The sequence below is a fragment of the Gallus gallus genome, chromosome 5 (genome assembly GCF_016699485.2).
Source record: "Gallus gallus isolate bGalGal1 chromosome 5, bGalGal1.mat.broiler.GRCg7b, whole genome shotgun sequence".
Classification (NCBI taxonomy): domain Eukaryota; kingdom Metazoa; phylum Chordata; class Aves; order Galliformes; family Phasianidae; genus Gallus; species Gallus gallus.
The window spans coordinates 21353419-21376584 of NC_052536.1; the positions used below are offsets into that span (position 1 = coordinate 21353419).

At 55.5% G+C, this 23166-nt stretch overlaps 1 protein-coding gene across 4 annotated transcripts in view; it reads right to left on the reverse strand.

Annotated features, from left to right (window-relative positions):
• Window positions 1-16512, reverse strand: part of ALX4 (ALX homeobox 4) — a 29766-nt gene extending 13254 nt beyond the window's left edge. Inside the window, exons 1-2 of one of the 4 annotated variants that reach the window (NM_204162.2) lie at window positions 16457-16512; window positions 14974-15375 (exon numbers count right to left, since the gene is read on the reverse strand). In NM_204162.2, coding sequence (NP_989493.1) covers window positions 14974-15373 — 400 coding nt within the window. In that variant the 5' untranslated portion in view covers window positions 15374-15375; window positions 16457-16512. Of the gene's footprint in view, window positions 1-11808; window positions 12027-12575; window positions 12808-14973; window positions 15536-16456 lie in introns of those variants that run through there. The other 3 variants (NM_001397958.1, NM_001397959.1, XM_046941343.1) reach the window with 3 other exon arrangements.
• Between the last annotated feature and the right edge of the window lie 6654 nt (window positions 16513-23166).

Genomic DNA, 23166 nt, shown 5'->3' on the forward strand with positions numbered 1-23166 from the left:
TCAATGCTTCACCACCATGCCTGCAAACCCACGGCCCCAGTATTCCAGGCTACATGCAAAGCCCAGCTGGAACGCCTGCGAATTTATGCTACATCCTACTTGCATCTCCTCCAAGAAGTATGCACCTGCAGCAAAAGCTACCTTATCACTAAACCTACGCATCACCAACAAACATTTGTCCAGGAAGGGAGATGAGGCAGACAAGGATCTGCAGGCAGTTTGGAAGGACTTCCAGATTCCTTTTGGCTCTGAATTTGTTACCTGTACAAGTGGTCTCCTTCTTCCACAGCATTTCTACATTGTCTCAGTCATAGACTCATGCCTGCACACCCATCAACAGCTGTTTATTTGGATTTCACCTCTAAAGGGTCCACAGGGCCTCAGGTAAGTGAGAGCATCCCACTGTGAGGAGAGCTGGGATCCCCAGTTTGTGAGATGCTGGGACAGCCCTGAGCTCAGCACATCAAAAGGGGAATGGGGTACTACAGCTCCTGCTTGGAAATTGGAAAGCTGAAATGAAAACAGAAAACACCCAAAGCTGGCTGAACCTCACTGAACCACAGTAAAGGCTGAATTTATACGTTGGACCAAATCTGGACCAGGTTCTTTAGCACAACAGTTCTGCTGCACCTCAATTTTATACAGCTGATTAGTAAAGAAAGGCACAGATGAGGGAAGGAAAACATTCAGCCCTTACCAAACGTGCCTGTTCTTGGAAGCATGACTAGAACTTATTTCCATCCTCACTGCACATCGCAAAACTCAGGGCCAGCCAGGTCTGGGAACAGCTAACATTCCTGCAAGCACCAGGCTTTTGTAAGCACTCCAGAATGAAATTAGGATTCTGGCTACCAAACCTCCAACTCACAGTAAGTGGGGATGGGAGGCAGGCAGGGATCAACTCTATTGGCAGAGAGGAGCAGGGCAGCAAAATCACAAACTGAAGCAAAAAAGCAGTATAGCTGGAATGGGAACTTGCTGACCAAGAATGAAGACAAAACAGTAAGCCTGGCAGCGACAGGTTGATTGCCTCCAGACCCCTCCTAGCTTGGCTCATCCATTGCCAAATGTCTCCCCACCATGGGCTCAGGGAATGGTGCTATGGGCACCACAGTGGCCAGTCACCCCAGTTCCTAGGCGTGAGAGGAGATAAAGGAACATATATTTATGTCTGACCTGCCTGGAAACCCCAGCTGCTCCTTACACAGCCTAAGCAAATATTTTGTTAAATTGCTCCAAAAGTCCCAGTCCTTTTATATGCATCCCAAAACAGTGTCATAAAACATCCATGAGAAGGGCTCTATTAACCTCCGCTGCCCGGCACAAGAACATATCTCAGCTCTGGCTGGACTTGAATAAGCTCTTGGCCTCAGTGGCTGCCAGCCCTGCCTAACCCTGGTACAGGCAAGTACGTACCACAACAGCATCCACCACCAAGAGCCTCTACTGCAGCAGGGACATGGTAGTGGCACTCAGCCTTCCATGGGGGAAACTGTGCCCACTGCCAACAGGGCTGCTACATCAGCTATGCAAATTTTGCACTGGGGTCATGGAGAGACAGGCAAGGATGACTGAAACTCTTGCCCAACTTCTCATCTGCTTCCTTCAGTACAACACTTTCTTCATCCATATGTACATGCAGCTCAAAAATTCCCTCTTAATGAAGTTTTACCAGCCAACCAAGGAGTAGAAACACCACCTGACTTGGCCCATGACTCCTGTGAGATGCTTGCTCAAGACCTCAAGCACTTGGCTTGCAAAGCAAAGGGATGAAAATGATTTATAGAAGCAGCAAGGTAAAGGTTTATTGATAATGAGGCACTCAGAGGAAATGGGATGAATGTGCCTGAGATTCCTTTGGTAAATGAATAACGAATGCTGTTCACAGCCAGCAACTGACATTTCTCATTTTCAGTTGAGAATAGCAAGGTGCAGGGCAAATGACAGTTCAGGGAAAAAAAGCCCATTAGGTAATGCTGAACAAGGAAAGCCTCAACAGAAACGTTTCTTACTTATGAAAGGGGAGCCGCAAATTGCTGAAAGGGTAAACTCCTCATATCACATAACTCAGAGCACTGCACAACCCAAGCCATAAGAGGGGGAAAAAAGCCCCCATTCAATGCAGTACACTCCCCAGCCTTCAGACCAAGCTTTTTCCATAACAATCTTTCATATCCCAGTCTGCTACTACTTCTCCAGGGACAGCTTTTGTCACGTGCTGCTCCCCTACAGCACCCAGGCCTGAGGAAGGCCAGACCGACTACAGGAGGAAACGGCCACTGCAAGAGGAGTGCGCTCAGAGCTGGCTGTAACCCTGTCCAGAGCATGTGAAACCTGCTGTGTGAGAGTCAAAGCTCAGTCATTACTGAGCCAGTGAGAACCACAGCTCTTTCAGTCTTGTTCCTGGATGGTTTTCAGAGGACGGGCAGAAGGCACATGCTCTCTCCCCAAACCTCAGCTCCACTGTGCTCCACATCACCACGCACCAGAGCATTTGATAAAAGGCAGTGTCAGATCATTACTTTTTTTTTTTTTGACATGAAGAAAATAAAAATGCACTTAGTTTTAGCTCTGTCCTCGGAAAAAGCTTAATTGATTCAGATGAAATTAAAAAAAACTCTCAGTATTATAAAAACAGCCAGAGGCAAACATATTGTGGAGGTTTTTAGCCCAAATCATTAAGTTTGAATTAAGTTAGAGGCAACTGGAGGCAGCTTTTTGTAGGAAGCGTTAGACAGACACAGCGACTCTGGAATCGTGCTTCTGAACAGAGGACAAAAAGTCACACCACCTGAAAACAGCAAAAGTCCTGCAGCACCACTAATTCTCAGCAGAAGCGGGTCATTACGTGAAAGATGACGACCATGAAAATCAGCCTAAATTAAAAACTGCACTCACATCAGCGCTGCTCATGCCCACTTTTGTGTTTGTTTCCAGTTAACATTCCAGGGTAGGATCATACTGACATGCTTGACTGCAAATGTCAAGTAAACATTAGCAAGTATTTACAGAAATTGTTTTTAGGAACTTGCAAAAAGGAGAATTTGCCCCAGAAATCTATTTGCAGCAGCGATGCTCACCCTGCCAGGCACCTGGAAAGACTCCATGAGTCTGTCACATCCCCACCTTCAGCTCACCAGCACAAATCACCTTTTGGCTGTATGACTCAGGAACCCATCAACAATTATGTGCAAACTGCTGGGCAGAGCCAGGATCACTTCAGTTCCCAACATCCAAAGACTCGGGGCATCCGCTATGGGGAACAGAACTGGCTGTTCTCTGCCTCCTGGGGCATCTCCAACCCTTGGGTTGGATAAGAAGAGATATCTGCAAGGAGAGCTTGCTGGGCCACAGCAGGTTACTTTCTTCTTCCTTTTCAACTCAAACCCAGCTTCCCAGGTTTGCTATCTGACTGTATGCTTTGGTCATAATGTTGCAGCATGCATGAAAGGCACGTGCAATTGCTGAAGCAACTCATTTCGTTCTTAAGACTCTTAGGAAAAGGCACACAGTCAGATGTAAGTAGTGGTCCACCAAGCTATAAAAGTCCTTCAGTGAACACAGAAGGCTGTGGATTCCAAGAAACCAGGGCTTTAGCATGAGGATATTAGTGCCAAGAAGGAGCAGTAGGAGCTCTCTAACGCAAAGAGGGGGTCAAAAAGCCCTTTGGCTGGTCTGCCAGTTCCCAGAGCCGTGCCTGGGACTGGGGACTCCAGGAGCACTGGCAGCTTGTGTTCTCTTTTCTGAAGTGGACATGCAGCTTTCTCAATCAGCTTAAGTCAAACCGCATGGTCATTTCCTACAGCAGATGGAGCTGGTGCTTATAAACACATATCGTAACTGCTGTAGAGTCCAGTTCACTTAGGCTGTAGTGCATACTGGAATAAATAACCTTCCCCTGAAACAACTCCTTTGTAAAATAACTACCAGCTGAGAGAGATAGTGTGTATGAGTGTAATTTGTCAAGAACATAGTGTGAGCCAAACAGAGAAGAAAGCCACAGTGCTCCATTATCACCCTGTGAGATGAACCTGGCCATTCCTCATTATCCCCCCAGCAAGGAAATTATTTCCATCAGATTCAACATTCATGGCTTTGTTCTCATTTTTTTTGGGCCCACCCAGCACCTCTGACAGCTACTCCTGGGCCAGGAGGCCCCTCACATATTAGTAGGCGGACACAGTCACTGTGGCAACACAATGGCTTATCTGCTTTAGGCTCATTTTGCCCAGACAGGTGGGGGACACCCTATCTATGGAGACACACAAGGTCAGGGTGGATAGGGCTCTAAGCACCCTGATGTAGCTGTGGGTGCCCCTGTTCATTGCAGGCGAGTTGGGCTAGATGGCCTTTAAGAGTCCCCTCCAGCTCAAATGATTTTATGAGCTCCCCATCTCCAGGGATGGGGGGAAATCAGCCAGGTGTCCACATATGAGCCTACCTTAGAGACTGTTTATTCTACCTCAGGTAGAAGTCACTTTTTCCTCTGGAAATACCCAACCTGTTCCACTGGGAGCCTTTTGCAGGGTCTAGGTAGGCCAGACTGGCATGCCAAGTGGCTAAAATTCAGGAACTGCTTGTAAGGAGCATGCTATGGTTCCTGGGTAATGGCTGAAGAGGACAATCGGAATCGGACTGTGCTTTCCCCTTCTTCTTCTCTGAAAGTGACTAAAGTAAACAGAACAGACCAAGGACTGGGTTAGTCCTGGTCCATCTACTGTTCTTCTGTGAAGTACCCAGAGGGTGATTCGGGTGCCCACTCCTAAGTTTCCAGTACTATGCAAGATACCCAGACCTTTAGGAGCAGCACCAGGAGACCAGGCATTATACAAGGGGACATATATGCCAGCATTAGGCACTTGCAGCCAGAATCAATGTCTCCTCCCAGCACTAGTCAAACCTTCCCCATGCCACCAGCCATAGAATGGTCCTACCACATTTTTTAGCATCTAACAAACCTGATGACATACTTTGGCCAAAAAGCATCTGCCTCGTTGCACGTTCTTCATGTCTAGGCCCCCAAATATGGTGAAAAATTCATCCCTTAGAAGCCTGGTTGCTGTCACAGCCTGCTGGTTCCTTTTTGGGTAAGCTTCAAGACATTTTCTAAAGAAACCCATAGCTACCAACAAATATTATCTGTCAGATTCAATCTCAGGCAAAGGCCCAACAACATCAACAGCAATGAACAGCAGTAATGTACCCAGAAGTTACAGCTCAATAGGATTTCTCCTCATCTTTGGAAACCTACTTTTGAGATCTAGCCCATCCAAGAAACTCATCATGTTCCCTGCAGCATTTATCCATCGTCTCTCTATGCTTTCCCCAAAACCGGTGTAATGCGATGGAATGCACAGCAATGACAGCATAGTAGCAAAATCCTAGGCTGCAACTAGTGAAGATGTGCTCAAATGCAACAGCTGTGGTCACAGAAATAAAGGAAAAAAAGCTGCTTACCTTCCAAAAGCCTCAGGAATACAGGATCCACCACCGAGATACCCTTGCCTCCACTACCAACCCTTAAATAAGGTCTGGGAAGGGTCCAGTCACTCAGGGGCGTTGCACACACCTGAGCTTCCCTGGGTTTGCCCTGCCTGCCACCAGGTGCTCAATCACTGGATCAGGCCCTGACTTAGCATTTCCACTACAACCAGTTATCTCTTGGTGTAAGAGAACACAACCTCAAGAAATCCAGTGGTATTGATATCATAGCAAAACCTCAGAACCTCTTATTTTTGGAGGGTTTCTGACATAATGAACTCTCATGAACACTTATCATTTGGTTTTCTATTTCCCTGTCTCCCATACAATATTTTGTCTTTAAATTCTAAGCTTTCCCAGAAAGGTTCTCCTCGGCTACTCTGAAGAGAATAGACACAACAAAGCAGGCATTCTTGCTGAATGAATCTTTTTTGCCTCACACCCCGCTTTGATTCCAGGAGCATTTCTGAAGGCTGTTTGTAGCTCCTTGAACTCTCTTCTTGTAATCCCACATCTACTGGATGAAGCAGAACGGTTTTCTGTAAATTGTGCAAGAAAGAAGAAATAAGAATGCTGCATATTTCCATGTGATGCCAGGACATGAGTTCATTTCCACACCAAAAAGTTAGGTGAAGGTATCTAGGGTTTGAACCACTATGGGATCATGCACATGCCATATTTATGTGCTAGCAAGTTTTGCAGCATCTAGTCAGCCTACAGTCAGGTTCACTTTGGTCTGATGTCAGCTCTGTGCCTGTCCCCATCAGTATGCAGCAGAGATTCCCCTCTCACAAGAAGTATGTGGTGTTCTGTAGCCCTTGAAGGCCTGCAGATGAGACCCTGGCAGTTGGGTTGGTGCCCAGGAGGACTGTGAAGACTGAGGGACCATCCAGTGCCATGTTGCTCTTCTCTCACACTGGGGACTTCCCCTGAAAGGTCACCATTTACAAAGATGCCATCAGCTGTCACAGGAACAGTGTGGCCAGCCAAGCATTTCCTGCTCTGTTAGTCTCTTGAGTGCACAGGTGGTGGGGAACCCATGCCACACTTTGGTATGCACTTGTCCCAGCATGAAAGCCATTTTCACCTCCACAGATCCACAATGAAAACCAAAAATGAACCCAGTACAGCACATCCCAGATATTATCTATTAATGGCAAGGCACAAACATCCTTTGATTAATGTAATTTACACAGCACAGAGCTTGCTGGCCTTTCTCCCAATGAGGACAAGAAACAAGGCCCAAGAGCTGGCTGGTAGCTCAAAGAGACAGCCCAGGGGCCTGCCCACAGAAGCAAGCATTACAAACATTGCCCAAACCTCTTTCTTTCACACGAGCCATGTCTTTAAGGGTTGAAAGGCTCAGTGATCAGACGCCACCCTCAGCAATCTGCACACTGAACATTGCTGGGATCTCCTCCGGAGCCCACAGGCTCAGTGTCCTGCTGGAATTTCTTCTCCACCCATGAATTGCTCCGTTTTGGGTTGCCCCATTGTCTCCCACTCTGTCTAGTTCTGATTAACGACTGCAGAACCTGAACAAGCATCTGCAATGCGCGTACATTACACACACATGCAGCAGTCCCTCTCTTGCTACAGCAGCTTGGGTTCCTCCATGGGCCTCACTCTCAAGTGGACCACTGCCAAACGCAGGCAAATTGGATATACAATCAAGAACACCACTTTTTGCCACCAAGGCCAAGGAAAAGGGGATTTTTCATAGAATCAGCCACAAACGTACCCCTCCTGAAAGGAAATTAAAAGAGGGTTGGTCTGAACACAAACTTAATATCCGGCCCTGGGCACCACAAAGCCTTGCTGCAGCCTCAGCCCTAACTTAAAAGCAGCATCACCCAGCTCAGTAAGTGCAGCTCCAGGTGCCCCTGCTTCCTGAGCGGTGTTTGGGCCTTTCAGTGGGTTTTTACGAGGCTCTGTCCTGACTAGCCGTATATTTACAACAAGCCTCCCCATATTTCCATTCCCTACCAGAGCCACACTTAACCCAGCCGCTGCACTCATGTTTGATGTTGCAGCCAATCCCCCCATTGCTCTCTATCCTGCAAAAGTCCTTCTAACAGTTTGAAGTGGTATGAGCTGGATGAAAATACTCTTCTCTCCAGCACAGGACACTGTATGACTTAAAGCAACCGGCTTCCCTCTCTTCCAGTAGCAGCTTTCCGACTCCTGCTGAAGGGCTGAAATGCAATATTTAAGCTCTGCCATAAATCCCACGGCTTCATGGAGTGTTTCTGGCCTCCTCCTTCTCCACAATCTGCCTAGATGTCTAGCAATTGGTCCACCGGCTATTTATCTTGGAAGTCCCCACTGGCATCTGGAGACGTGGGGAGCACAAAACGTCTGCAGGTCCTCTGCCAATGTAGGTGGGTCTCCTCTTCCTCTTGCCTTCTAGCATTTGGCTGTGTCCTGTCTAGCTCAGACTGATATCTGGCTCCAATCTGCTTACAAAAGTTCAGAGCAAATCTTGATAAGCCAGATTATGTCTATAACTGAGCGTTTCTCAGCTCTCAGGTATGGGTCCTTGCCACAGCTGTGCTCCTGACTCTGCTCCAGGATGAGGTCTGGGCATGCACCATCGGAGGAGAGGCTGGAACAGAACCACTCAGTGCTCCGGGAGGGCTCGCAGCCTCCTGACCCAGACACCAGCACACGGGCTGGGCTGCAGCCCGCACCTGCCCGGTGCTCAGCCTCATGCTCTCCTCATGGATCAGTGCTCCGAGGCCGGGCTCCATCCAACTGGAAAACAGACACGTGATAACCTCCTAGGGAGTCCTTTTGCCAGTGGCATTGCTGGGGCTGGAAATCCCTGATGTTTCCCTGTGTTACAGAACACACATGCTGGAAATGGACAGTCCTATGGGTGACCAACCCCTACGTGACAGCCCAGCGGCACTGCGCACAGCTGCACACCCAGCACACTGCTATCCTGGTTTCAGTTCCTTCAGTTTTCATATCCTTCAGTTTCCAGTTTGGGATAGTTTTCCATTCCTTCAGAAGCCCTTGCCCCAAAACCTCCCCCAGCCCCAAGTTCCCCATCACCTAGCAGACTGGGGTCCTGTAGCCGGGCCCACGGGTCTCCCTGCACACTATCCCTGCAGAGTGTCATTCTCACATTGTCTTTGACCACTGCTGGGAAATCTCCCAACATTGCCCTTGACTCGCTGAAGTTTACAGCTTTGTTTTGCTTTTATTCTTGTGTGGATTCCTTTCACTTCCTATAGCTTCCAACTAGCTTGGCTTTCTGTACGCACCTTCGTTATCTGATCCTCCTCGCACCAGAAGAATATGCAGCTCCCTGTTTCCCCCTTAGGAAACCAAGCCCTACCCTGACACCAGCATTAGCACTCACAGCTGAAGCAGTCAGCAGCAGCATCTGAGGAGGCTGCTTCTGTGCAGGGAGGAACCAGTGAGACCCGAGGTGCTTCTTCGGTGCAGTGGTGTTTGCACGCAAAGCCCTGTCTACCTCCCTAAACACAAGAGGAATGAACAGGAGTCATTTTTAGGCTTGATATTACAAGTTCCTGTTGTTTTCCCCAGATAGAAGCCTGCCCAGTGTGTTCTGTCTTCTCAGTTTCCTCATTTCTCATCGAATAACCAGCCCTGTCTTGCTTGGACTCTTCAAATTTGGTTTTAGTTATGATCCCTCTGCCATACACGTACACATACACCTCACCACCAGAACTGTATGGAGGATTTGCACGAGCTTCTCATTACACTGCTCCTCATCTCAAGGCCCCTGCAACCCTCCATGGCTCTGCTTGGCGTGGTGGCTCCCACTGCTGTGTCCCTCCCACTGCTGTGTCCCAGCAACATCCCTGCTCACGGACTTTTACCAAACAAAGGCAGTTGCTGTCTTCAAGGCAGCAGGAAATTTTCGCAGCACCTCGGTGGACAGCACACCTGTCATTGACTGAAACATCTTGCCCTTCTAACTCCGGTACCTGCTAAAGCACTTGCCTCGCACCTAACAAGTACGGCTCTTGCTAATAAGGAACATACCTAGAGATAGTACTGATTCCACCAAGCAGATAAACACCAGAGTAAAACCTTAATTCACATTTTCCCCAAAAAAGTAATTATCAGATTCAATAGGCATTTAATCACTGAGTTAAGTCTTTGGCAAAGACAAAGCTAGACCACAGCATACGACATATCAGCCTGTCACAGTCAGGCCCTGCAGGGACCCGAGTGCAGCAGCTACTGACTGCTGAATCACAGCTATCCCCAATGGAGAGATGAAGAATTTGATGCTGGTGGGTTTGTGTTGTCCATAAAATCAGTCCCAGACCACCTTCCACACAGAGCTGTCTGCCACTGCACACCACTGCTCCGAGGTTTCCCAGCTTCCCCTTCCCTGCCTCCTTTCTTCTGTCTCTGATCCCTTCTCCCTCCATCTCTCCTCGACAGAAAAGTGCCCTCAACACTACGCTGACCAGAAGTGTTCTTTCACACTGTGCCTATAGCGGTGACAGTCAAAATGCAAAGACTGCGTGTGAGCACAAACAAAATCACAGCCCAGCAGAGTCAGTGCATGTAACAGCACTGATCTGCCTGAATTCATGCAGAAAATAAAGAGGTCATTTATTTAATATATATGTAGCTTTCTCCTTTTACTTAAGAAGCTGGGGTAGCAAACCGTCATACAACAGTTGTAAATTACTCTAAATTTGTAAATTGTAAATAAACTGTAAATTGCATTTTATTCATATGGAATGTTCCCATCCACCCTTCTGTAAATGATTCTCAAATCACAGCATCCTCTACCAGCTGTGTCACAGCTCAGGCTTCTCCTCATCCACAGCTGTCCCTTTTCCTTTTGGAAGCGTATCTCCATGCATAAGGAAAGCTCCTTATGGAAGCATCTCTCTGTGCATTTGGAAGCATATCTCCTTTACTTTCCAAACTGATGGATAGTTAGATCAGGATTTTTTTTTCCTCCAGGAGGAGGAGAAATGCCTTAGAAACACATTGCTTTTGGGGCACGGATTTCTCAGCATTTTCTGAAAAGCAGTGACCGACCCATTACTTGTTGGGCCGCCCGAGCTGAGCCCATTCATGTGGGTTGGCAGTCTGAGCCTCTGTTCTTGTGCCGAGGCACCCGGGCACACGAGAACACACTGATTGCTACAACTTCTTGCACCAAACAAGGGCCTGGCTCAGGAAAGCCAAGTCCACCCCCTCCGAAATCAAACCGGGGGACCTCTGCCTGCTGACTTTTCCCAGTAACTCCACCAATCCCTCCCCAGCTGCGGGACAGTCCTGCTGCTGGAGCTGGGCCTGGGGAAGATCGCACTGATGCCGCTGCGTGGCGGCACCCTGGCCTTGCATGAGCTGCTCGTGCATTCTGAACCTCAGCTCTTCCCCCTGAAAAAAAATGGGATGAGAAGTCACTTGTTGCCCGAAGCGCACCACGCTCCTTAGCTGAGAATTATACAACTGCTGAAAGGCCCTGAACGGACTCAGCCTGAGAGCCGGGCAGCGGGGCGGCTGATGGGCTGGAGATGTCCTCCAGCGCAGAGCTTGGCTGCGAGCCTCCCAGCCGCCACCTCTCTCACGAGGGAAACTCATCACGATTCTGAACGCAGGGCTTGGAAAGGGGATAAATCTTCAAGATCTGAACGACTGAAGCGTACTCATCAGCTCCCCTTAAACCCGCTCCGGGTTTTGACTTGGGAGGTTAGAAACTACAGCCAGGGAGCTCTCTTTTGATTCACAACTCGTTTGGAGCAATCACCCAGAAAGCAGCCAGTGAATCACTGCAGCCGGTTAGTCATGCAACCGCACCGAGAGCACTCAAAGGGAGCACAAAATAAACAGCCTGCAGCTCCAGATAACACACACGCAGCTCGTTTGCGCTATCTGGCATCAGCATATATTGTTAATAGCACATCAAACCCTTAGGAAAAGACGCACGCGGTAAGCATCTCCAAATCTCTCTCCCCATCGGTATTTTTCCCGTCTGTTTCAAAACAATTCAGACGAGGACGAGTCGAAGGTTTTTTTCTCTCTCTCCGCACCCGTCCCGTCGCCGGTAAGGTCACATCGTGCGCTACAGCAGCGCGGGGCCAAAGCGGAGCTAATCCCGTTCGGCGGCGGACGAATGGAAAACAAACAGCGCTGCCGTGAAAAGAGACCTTCCCGGGGGGAGCTCCGCTCCGCCGACACGTGAGCGGTAGAAACAGCCCGGGCCGGGAATCCTACCGAGGTCTCCCCAGCCGGACCTCCGGCCGAGCCGCGAGAAACGCGACGCATCTCCGCGAAAAGCGGCGACCGAACCCTCCCGAGGGCGAGAGGCGAGCGGGGCCCTACCTTGGCGTGCCGCTGCCCGAGGGGGTCCCGCAGCTCCCGCGGAGGAGGCCCCGCACCGCCGAGCGCCTCGGCCCGACTCCCGGCGGGAGCTCCCTCCTCTCCCTGCGCGGCGGATCCGTTGACCCTATTGAGGGAAGGAGAGCGCCGGCGCGGCCGCTCGCCCTTCTCCTCCCCGAGGTTCCGTCCTCCTTCCTCCGTCCCCGCTCCGCTGGCGCCGCGCCGCGCGTCCCGACGGCATCCCTTTATAGCGGGGGGCCGGGGCAGCACCTCCCCACCCCTCCCGTCCCTCGGGGTGCGGGCAGCTCCCCCTCTCCCCGCCCGCCTCTCTTCGGCCGCGGGGCAGGAGCCGGCACGGGGGCGGCGGCGCACCCCGAACCCCGCGGTACCGTCCGCCCTGAGCGCACCGAGGCGGGCGGGGATCCGAGGGAACCAGGCCCGGGGGCGGAGGGGGGGGGGGGCGCGGCGTCGCCCCGCTTGGGGCCGGCGCGGGGAGCACGGGGAGAGCGGTGCCACCGCGATAGCATCGGCGGGCACCGGGCACGGATCGTCCCGGAGGCGGGGGCCCTGCCGCGTGCATCGGGGGGAGGAGGGGAAGAGAAAAGCGTTAGAAGTGTCGATTAAAATAATAGCGATAATAACAAAGCGCGCAGCGGACAAATAATTCCTACGGCGCTCGCTTTCTGCTAACAACAACGCGCTTCAGAGTGCGCTTTTTGCTGCTCTCTAAAGACAAGAAATGCTCGTTATGTGCTTAACCCCGCACTTACAGATTTCCTCCGTACGAAGAAGGCCGTTTCCTCTCTCTGCCCCCCGCGGGTACGCGTCCCCATCGCATTCCCTCCACCGCCCGAAGCGCTTTTTCCAGCCCCTACTTCTGCGCGTGTTGCCGTGTGCGGGTATAGGCGCGCAGAAGTTCGGGACGCGCAACTTAACTCCGGCTCCGCGCTGTGGAAGCAGCGCCTCAATCACCGCGCCGCATCAATCATCCTCGGATGCCGCGAGGGGCTTTATTGAAGATTTCGCTTTAATTGCCGGCGCCGCTCCGCGGGCCGCCCCGCAGCCCCCCGTTAGGGCGGTGCCAGCGGGAGCCGAGCGCGGCCGTCCGCAGCGGGGGGAGCCCCGCGGGAGCGCCCCGAGAACCGCCGTTCGCTTCCTGCGCCGATGCGCGGCCGCTGCTCTCCCTGCCTATATTTATCCGTACAATGCAATGGAAGGGATTCGATCTGGAAATAGACGCCGGGAGCTATAAATGGCAGGCGGGGGCTTTTTATAGCTCGGAACGTGTTTATTAAGGAATTAAAATTAAAGAAGAAATCCCCCGGCTGGCTCGAGCGGCTCGCACGGGCATCGGCCCCAGCGCAACGAGCGCAGCGAGGAGCGGCTGAGAGCACCGCTGGGGAGAGGCTCCGTTTTCCGCGGCCTCGTGCTTTTCTCGCTCTGTTATTATATACGTGTACATCTATATATATATACATATATATGTGTATATTTCTTTTTTTTTTGAGGGAGGAGGGAGGGTTATTTTAATAGCGGACCGAGCCCCGGTGAGCGGCCCGGAGAGACGGACAAGCGCCGGAGCAGCGGCGGGGATTCGGCCTCTCCCGGCCGTCCCGAGCGAACCGCCGCCGCTCCGACGTCCCGTGCGGTCCGCGGGAGCGGAACGGCCGCCTCCGCCTCCGTCCCGAGGGTCCCGGCTCAGCCCGCGGCCGCCATCGCCGCTTTCGCTCCGAGGAAACCGAACGTGGCTACCATTAGAGAGACGCCCTCCTAAATCGTTAGCCCTCGTTATTAGCGTTGTTGTTAATTATCCTCGAGGAGCCATGTGGCTCCTATTACAGCCCCACCGATCCCGGCTGCACCACACGGCGCGCGGGGCCGGGCCGGGCCATCCGCTCCCGACTCGGGGCTCCTTCCGAAGTCCCCTTAGAGACGGACCGGGGCCGCCCGCTGGCGTGACGGCGGGGGCAGATTCGGGCGGCACTGGCCGGGGCCGCAAAATGCCCTCGCGGGCTAAGCTGGAGCCCGGGGCTTTATCAGCCTACGGAAACAAGAGAGCCGGTTAGTGGTGGGGCAGCACAAGCCTCCCCCCGCGCCCCGCTTTGCCCCACAGCGCCCCGAGGCTCCGTGGATGCGGAGTGGCCACCAGCCGGCCTCGACCCCTTCCCAAAGAAAGGGGTGCAGCCCCAAAATGGGGTGACGGGAGCGGCCCCGGCTGGCACGGAGGAGCGGGTCTTGGCGCAGAGTAAATGACAGCGGGGAGCGGCTGGGAGGAGAGCGGGGCCCGGGGCCACAGGCGAGGGGTGCAAGGACCCGTTCGGGTTTACTCAGGGCGGATGGGGCCGGGGAGGTTACTCTGCGCGCTTGTACACCTGCACAGGGGGAAAGGAAGGTGCGTGGGGGAGAAAGAGAAAGCAAAGAGGGCGCAGAAGCAGCCGTTGATGTGACGGCGAGAGACGGGGACGCGGGAGCTGGGATCTCCGGGTCCCTCTCGGCACTACCGTCCCCCCAGCTCTCTCCGCTGCCCTTCCCTGTACTCCCAGTGCACCCGGCAGGGCCCGTCCATGTCAGCGTTCCCTTTCCTGCCCGGCGGAGTCACGGCGGGCGCACCTGAACAGAGGCACGGCAGCCCCGCCGTGCCCGCAGCGCACCGAGGGACCAGGGGAGAGGTTTCATTTCCACTTTCCCTTCTTCTGAAAAAATAGAGGGTCGGCGATTTATTTTGATTTATTTTTATTCCTATTTTTTTTTCCTATTTTTCCCTTCCCCGACCCCCCGGGCACAGCGCGTCCCGGAGAGCCCTCGGGACACACGCGAGGAGCGGCTCCGGGGCTCCTCTGGCGCACGGCCGCGTCGGGCAGCAGCGGGAGGGAGAGAGGGACGGGACGGCGGCGGGGGCAGAGCGCGGTGACATTGGCCTCGAGTTCTCTCCCGGCGCAGCCTCCCCGCGGTGGCGTTCGGCACGGAGCGGCTCTCCGCACCGCTTTTCTCTCCCATTTACCGCGATTTCCTCGAGCCTCCGCCTCGTCCCGCCTCGGCACTCGCCGCAAAACCACGGCAAAACGGAGCGAGGGGTACCCGCGGCCTCCCCCCGGAGCCCCCCCCGGAGCCTCCCCCGGCCCCGGGAGCCCTTCTCCGGCCCGGCCCCGTCGCGCGGCCCGCACTCACCGTAACAGGAGACCTGCAGGGCTCCGTTGTGGCCGCCGCTCTCCTGCAGCTTGAGGTTGCTCTCCGGGGGGGTCTTGCAGGGGCCGCGCTGCATGTAGAGGTGCGGCGGCTGCTGCTGGGGCTGCGGGTATTTGCTAAAGGCGGGCGGGGGCGCGGCGGGGCCCGGCGCCTGCCCGCTGCCGTCCAGGGACGGGCATTCCTGCGGGCTGTAGCGGCTCCGGCACTTCGCGCCGCTGTCACCGAAGCTCTGTCCTTTGGCGGCCAGGAAAGCGGGGCCGAACTTGTCACTCGCTTGAAATGCCCTAAAAGGCGAGGAGCCGTCTGCGCCCTGGGAGGCTGCGTTGTAGTAGGAATCCATGGCAGCCGGATCACAATAAGAAACACAAGTATCAGCATTCATTCCTAAAATTAAAAGGCCCGAGTGTCCTTAATGCGCTTGGAGGGGCACCAGGAGCCTCTCTTTCTCCCCCTCCCGCATACGCGCACACCCACGGCGGGGCCGGGAGCTGTAAGAGGGCTCAGCAGCGGCCGCCCGGCCCCGATCCGCGCTCAGAGGGGCTCTGCCTCTCTGCCTGCCTCCCTCCCTCCCTCCCTCCCTCTCTCCCACACTCTCTCTCCCTCCGAACTCTCCGCCGCCCAAAGAGGCTCTTCTCGGCGTTTTCCCCCCCACGCACAGGAAAAAAAAAAAAGAAAGAAAAAAAAGAGAGACCTCTCCCCCAATTAATACGGAGATGATGACAGTGGAGGGGAGGGGGCCCGGGGAGGGGTGTGCGTGGATGCGGATGGGGGTGTGGAGGCGGAGGGGGGTGGGGGTCGTATCTTTCGCATTAAAAGAAATAAAGTTTTTTATGTTTAAAAAATAGAAGACGGAGCAGGCGAGCGCATGGCGTTAACGCGGATCGGGACGGGCGCGGGGATGCGCGGGGCTTCGCGCTGCTGCCACGCTCCATTCGTTCCGACCCCGGGCCGAGCGGCGCAGCTGCGGGACCTCCAACCCCACGCCCCCCCCCTCCCCTCCCCCTCGGGCTCCTTAGCACGGGTCCCCGCGACTCTGGGCCTCTGGGCCTCCCCTAGCCCCGTTAACCCCTTCCCTGCTCCCCCGGGGCCGTCCCGTCTCCGGGCAGCGGGCACCCGGCTGTGGTTCTTTACCTCCGGACAGCCGCGCTCTCTCCAGGTGTAACTAACCGGGGGGGACAGGGAGGGGATGCAACGGGGCCTCCGAGAGCACAGAATAGGCTTTGGGACCGTCAGACGTGAACTTGCAAAGGAGCGGAGGCTGGAAGGGGCCTTACTGTTCCGAGAGGTCAACGGCGGCCCAAAAGGGGCTTACAAATAAATCACTGCGCACCTTCCGCCCCCCCCCCCCCCCGGCAGCCAACGCGATGCCCCCTCCCTCGGGTACCTCCCGCTGCCCCTCGCACGTCCCCTCGCCCTCACCCTGCCTTCCTCCCGGCCCCACATCTGGTTCCTATTGCCCGCTTACCTTGAAGTTCTCGGTAATAAAGATATTACGCAAACTGCATCCACAGTTCTTCAGTCAAAGAGAAAAAAAAAAAAAAGAGGAAAAAAAGAAAAAAAAATGAATAAGAAAGAAAGAAAAAAGCCAGGAAGAAAGGAAAGGAAGGAGAAGAAGAAGGCCCTTAACTCCTTCGGGATCGGGGGCTCCGGCGGCTCCCTGTTTTCCAGCGGCTCCCCCCGAGCCCAGCCCGCGTGTCCCCCCGCTGCCCCCGGCTCATTTCCCAGCGCGGAGCGGGGCAGCCCCGCGGCTTTCATCTCTTTGTATGTATTTGGGGGAGCGGGGGGCGGCTCGGGGTGGGGGGGGAGGGGGTGCTGAGGCAGCCGCCGCCCCCGGGGGGTTTGTGGGGAGGCAGCAGCCGAGGGGACGGAGGGAGCCGCGGGGTCACCGCTCGGAGCTGCCCTTGAGAGAACGGGGCTCCCCCCGCGTCCCCCACTCTTGGTCCCCGATCATTCCGCTCTCTCGGAGCCGTGCGGCCGCCCCGAGCTCCCGCAGGTTTCTGTTCCAAGACAGCTTCCAGAGGATTTTCCCTCCTTATTCTCTTTATTACCTGCTTAATTCTTTCCTCGTTTTTCCGTTTCTCTCTTTACCTCCCGGCTTCCCCCCCCCCCCCACCGCAGCTTCCTCTCTCCCTCTCCACGACTCAATAAAAAGCAAAGCAGCGTAACGCACGCCGCTTTCCCCCCACTGCCAGGCAGACCCGGAGCCGGGCGGCTGCGGGGCGCTCCCGATGCCCGCTGCCCGCAGCCGGAGGAGCCCCGCGCACCTCCTGGGCCGCCGTGCGCGCTGCGTGCGGGCAGTGCGGGCAGTGCGGGCAGTGCGGGCACCGCGGGCAGTGCGGCTGCGGAGGCACCGCTGTGCAAAAGAAGCTGCGCGGTTCTGCGGCGATTTCTATTCAGCGAAGTTGATGCTCGAATAACAGCAACAAAACAAAGCAAACAAAACAAACGAACAAACAAAACAAAACAACAACAACAACAACAACAAAAAAAAAAAACCCAAACGAGCGGGAGAGATTCCAGGATGGAGCGGGAGACGATGGAAATGAATTTTCTTTTATTATTATCTTTCCAGCAGCGCTGGGGTGCGGGTTTCGGGGGCACCGACGGGCCGGGCCGGGGAGGGCTGCGCGGCCCCTCCTGGCCCCGGGCTGCAACGAAAAGTCCATTGGGTCCCGGCGGAGGCTGATGCGCGGCCCGCAGAAAGGAACGCAATAAACCCCTCTCTCCAATGGCCGATTTGTGCCTCTGGGAGCGGGCGGTTACCTCGGGAATCGTTACCGAGAGAAATGGCGTGCGCCAACACCTGGCGGAGCGGTGGTGGGGGGGGTGGTGGGGGGGAATAACGGGAAACCGCTTATCCCGAGCGTTCTCCTTCGGCCGAGGTGTTATTTCTGAAGCCCTCCCGGTTATTTTTGAGGACCCCCCAGCCCCATTCCTGAGCGCGGAGCCCCGCGAACAGAACTGCCACGCGCGGCCGCCGGGCGCCTCTCCCCGCTGCCGCCCATCCCGTGCGGGACGGCCCCGTGCGGGGCTCCGAGAGGCGGCGCGGGGCGGGAGGGGCGCGACCCCATCGCGTCGTTCTTCTTTCGAGCGTCCCCGAATCTGCTCTGTCCCTGCAAAGGACGCGTCCTAACGGGAAATGAGAAAGAGCGGCCGAAAGGTCTGCGCTCCGCTGGGCTATTCACGGAGCTTGAGTTTGCGTGTGTCGGGCACAACCGCTGCTGGTTTGGGAGGCGGCACTCCCGAGGGTCCCCTCCCGCGCGGGGACGCCCAGGTAGGAGCGATGCGGCTCCGAACGCCGGGCGGCAGCGGTCCCCGGACCGATCCGCGTCGGGACCATTCACCGCGTCCTCCTCGGCGGCCGTTCGTGATCCCCTCCCGGCAACACCCCCGAGAGAAGCGGGCTGCCCGGGGCGGCCTCGCCGGGTCCCTCCCGAGGGCCGTTCGCTTTCCGTGGGGGCAGAAGCGGGCACCGCACGGGGTGAGGCGCGGGGCGAGGGGCGGGCGACGGCGGGTGGGTGCTACGCCGCGACCTCCGAGAAAACGACCTCGGCCCGTCTCCTGCCGCTCAACCACCCCGGCGTGTGCGAAGGGCCGGCCGCAGTGCCCGCGGTGCCGCCGCCTAAGTGGGGAGAAGCCCGGAGTGCGCTCCTCCGGTCTTCCACCCACGCCGGGGGAATCCCGGGGTGAGGCACAGCGGGGCTCGAGGGGCCGCTCCGGGACCACTGCTCCCCGTGGGAGAGAGCGGTGCGGGGAGGGGGCTCACCTGGCCGGAAGGGCTGCAGAGCCGGGGGCACCTTTCGCCCCGCTTCCCCCTCCCTTTGGCAGAGCCTCGCTTTTGGAAACCGTCTCCGGTTTATTTTCTCGTTGGGTTATTTGGCGTGGTCACTTCAGAGCTGCGGGCTCCTTTTGTGCCGGACCGAGAACTGAAGGCGGCCTATTTATAACGGCACTGAGAAGGGGGAAGAGAGGGGAAATAGTCCTTGCTCTGAGCTCCCCAGAGTGTTGCTGCTATTATTATTATTATTATCATTATTATTATTATTATCATCAGTATCATTATTATCATTATTATTATTTTTCCATCTGGACGAAGGTCGAGTCTTTATTTCGGGAGCGGACTCTGCCCAGCAACAGCCCCGCTGTACCGCCCGGCTCTGCCGCACACCCGGCACCGGGCGGGGGCTGCGCTCGGGGGTATACGTAAAATACACACACACTGCCTCTATCCGTGCCGTGTCGATCATTATTAAAACGCGTTCCTAACGGCGTGAGGGAGCTTACGTTGGAATAGAGCTGACCCCAGGGAGAGAGCAGGAGGAGGCTCGGGCCGGGCCGGGCTGCTCCTGTCCCCCCGGGCTGGTGCAGACACAGCTCTCCCCCTCACCCCGAAGTCCCTCCGCTGCCTCCCAGCCCCGCGCTCCGGGCCGATCTCCGGGTCCGCGTTGTGTGCATCCGAACCGGGCACCTGCGCCCTCAGGCACGGCCCCCAGCCCCGCCCCGCCCCGGCTCCTCTCAGGTTAACTAGCAAAACTTAAATATATATATTAATAAAAATAATAATTTATTTGTTTTTTTCCTTTGTTTGTTTGTTTGTTTGTTTGTTTTCTATTCAAGGCCGAATCGCGCTCGGGTAAAACCATGCACCCCTCTCTACTCTCTGCCTCCGGGATGCCGTGCCCGGGCCCAGCCCGAACGCTCCGTCCCTTTTTCCCCACCTCCATTGTCCTCAGAAAATCACGGAACCGAAAATCGGCGCCTTTGGCATCACGGGGCCCCCGATGACGCCATCAGGCGGGAGCCAATGGGAGGGCCTCGTAGGGGCGGCCCCGCGCCCCTCTCCGCGCTGCGGGACCCGGGTGGGCAGCGCAGGGCTCGGCCCGGGGAGCTCCGGCCGGCGGCAGCCCGGCCATGCCGAGCACCGATGCCCGTCAGCTGGGAGGGCACCGCGGGAGCGGGATTGTCAGCGGCTATCTGCAAATTCCTTCCCGCAGGCAAAAATCCACTCGCTATTAATTTCCTCGACGTTTTCCATCGGCGCGTGACCTCGGCCGACCTCTCTGTGAAGTCAGGGGTTATTTTTGGATCGAATCCGCAGCCCCTCTGTCGGGCACGGAACCACTTTGGGTTCCCCGGGACCTCCGGCCCAGAGCTCCGGGCACGGGGCGAGGGCAGCCCCCGAAGGGGCCGCGATGTGTCTTGAGCGAGGTTTTTCCCCGCCTGAGAACGTCCTCTTTGCCCTGCGCACGAAGCAAAGAGGCCTCGGAGGACGGGGTTCCGAGCGCAAGGCAGCCGGCGGCACTGTGTGCACCTGTCAGCGCGGCTCCCCCTGACCTTTCCGAGCCGGGCAGAGCGGGGACGACCCGCGGCGGGGGAGAAGGGGGGGACGGGAGAAGAGGCCGAGCGAGGGAGAAGCGTCGAGGGGCAGCGGGGAGGGAGCTCTTCCTCGGCCCCGGCGCCGCCGCTCACCACCCGCATCCCTCGGCCGGGTGCAGCCGCTGCCCGCTGCGGGGCGGACGGAAAGCGCTCCCGGAGAGGCGAGTAGGGGAGGAGAGCCCGGGCTTCGAGATCCTCCCCGCCGCCGCGCTGCCCCTCTCGGAGCCCCGGCTGCGTCCCCTCGGCCGGCGGTCCCGTTCGCGGCTTCCCCGTCCCGCCGCTCGCACCGTTATTTCCCTCCACGGTCGTTCGCAAAAAAATCCTCCTTTCTTCCTGTAATCTCCGAGTAACTACCGAAAATCATCCCGACAACAAACGCGACGGGAGCCCCGCGAATAAAGAAATTTTCCACCCGCTGCTAAGAATATTAACCGTTACGACCTTTGTTTCTTACTATAATTATATCCCAATAACAGAAATCACAGCAACGTACCAGGCGGTCAGGGCAAACTATTTTCCGTGCGATTTGAGCCGGAAAGTGGACTCGGGGCGGCCACGGCAGCTCCCACGCGTGGCCCGGGCCCGCTCCCCGCGGCACTGCTCTGCTCTCACGGCTCTGCGGGCAGCGCCGATCCACGGGGCAGTCCCGAAGGAATCGCCCCCTTCTTCGAGGTACCCATCGGGCTCACTCGGGGAGGGAATAAAGAGAGAGAAAGTCGTTTTTAGGGATTTTTTTTTTTTTTTCTTGAGTGGGAGGGAGGTCAGGCGAGGCGTCGAAAAGCCCCTTCCAAGAATACCCCGACAAGGGAGAGGAGCAGCGCCAGGATGCAAAGGGCATTTGGAAACAACGCGCTCGACTTCTCTGCTCGCCTCCTCTCGGGACACTCCGCTGCCCGGCCGTCGCCCCCTCCCCATCCCGTCCCGAGACGGGTTCCTAGCGGGGCTCCCTGCCGCTCCTGGAGCCTTCTGACCAGAGCTGTGACCTTCGCTTTTCTGTTACTCGTTTGCTTGCTTATTTTTTTAAGCCTTCCAGGAACGCTGCTTTTCCGTTATTTTTTTTATTTTGACTTCTTTTTTTTTTTTTTGAGCTCCCACAGAAAAATCGGCTCAGTGCTGATAGTGCCCGAGCCGTGCTGAAATGGGGGGATCTGCATCCGCGGGGCTGGCAGATCCTCTCCGCAGGATGCTTCAGGGTTTCTCTTCCTTATAGACAGCACCCAAGAAAGCTTGCCGGCAGCGGGGCAGGCAGAGGGGTTGCCTGGATGTACAACCCGTGGGGATGACATTTACTGGCAAACCTCATGCCCTTGTTTTGAGGCAGGGGAACTGAGGCTCAGGCAAGCAAGCGCTTAAACTCACACAGAGCCACGGAGTTCGCTGTCTGCTGGGAAGATTGCTTAAGAGACCTGCAGGTCTCCGCCACCTCCATCCCATGAGCTGCTCAGCAGCATCAGCCGTTCTCCCAGGTGAGCTTTGGGCATAAGGGCACTGAGAGACACAGGAGCACAGAAGGCTGGGATTTCCCCAGGTCCAGAGCTTCTTCTCCCAGAGACTGAGAAAGCTGCAGCAGCTCAGACGGATAGCTGGACACCAGTTTAGACTGCTGAGTCCGAAACCTTGGTTATGTGCGGCCGACCTCCAAACTGCATAGCCAGAAATCTCACTCAGCCAGAGGGAATGAGTGACTTCTGTCCATCAGCAGCCACCCTCGGCTCTTAGGGGTCATCCACCCACGAAAGCTCCTCATTATCTAAAGTGGGCACTAAGAAAGCCTGGGGAGGGTAAGTCTGAGTGACACCACCAGCAAACCGGCTTCCAAGGCGGGAGCAATAACTTGGTATGAACTGTTGTCTTTGGTGGCTTGAAGACCAGAAAGATGGGAAAAAAAAAGGAGCACAACCAACAGCAAAAATGATAAGCCAACGAAACAAAGCAGTGCCTCCACAGCCACGGCAGCCTGGGAACTGTGGCTGCACCAACGCTTGGATGGACATACAGACCTTCCCATCAGCAGTGACAGTCCGCTCAGCTGAGCCCCATGGCCACCTGTGTCCTCCCTGCTGCCCAGATTTATAGAGTGTAACATTTTAATAAAAAACACACACACCTCTCCACTTTGGTGCATTAAGAGATTTCTAGCAAAACACAGTAATGTTGCTATAAATTTCCCTCCCAGCACCCTCACAAGTAATAACTCAAGCCCCAGGATTTTGTATTTAATGTTTATTTTGATGGCTGCATTCCAGAAAGAAAAGGGAAAAAGAGGCAAAATCTACTCAGCCACTCTCCCCATTGCTATTAGCCTGATGTTTTCAATAAAATTTAGTGCAAACTGGGAAACAAACACTTGGAAAAAGAAAGGAGGAAAACAAGCACACTTGGGCAAGATTCTCCTAGCCATCTGCCAAGGCTTGGGCTCCGGTCCTGGCTTAAATAGCAGATGTCCTGCCGTGGGTTCTCATTATGTCCTTCTCCCCTGGCACATTTGAAGGGCACCCCAGGGAGCTGTACTTGTGTCAAGCAAAGTTCCGTGTTGGGATGCTCAGAAGTACTGAGAATTATGGGGGCTTGAGTTTGAGACAGCAGCCTGGAAGTTATAGATTGACTCTTGACCACATAACACAAGGCCGGAATACCAGGGGTATGGCCAGCTATGTCTGAGGTAAATGGCAGATCTATCTGAACCTCCCAGAGCACCTGCTTATCTGCGAAGCTGCCAGTCCTTCACTTTCACCAGCGCTAAGTCCATGCATTCCACTGAGAAAGGAAGAAACCCCGTGGGTAGGTGGTGGTACATCC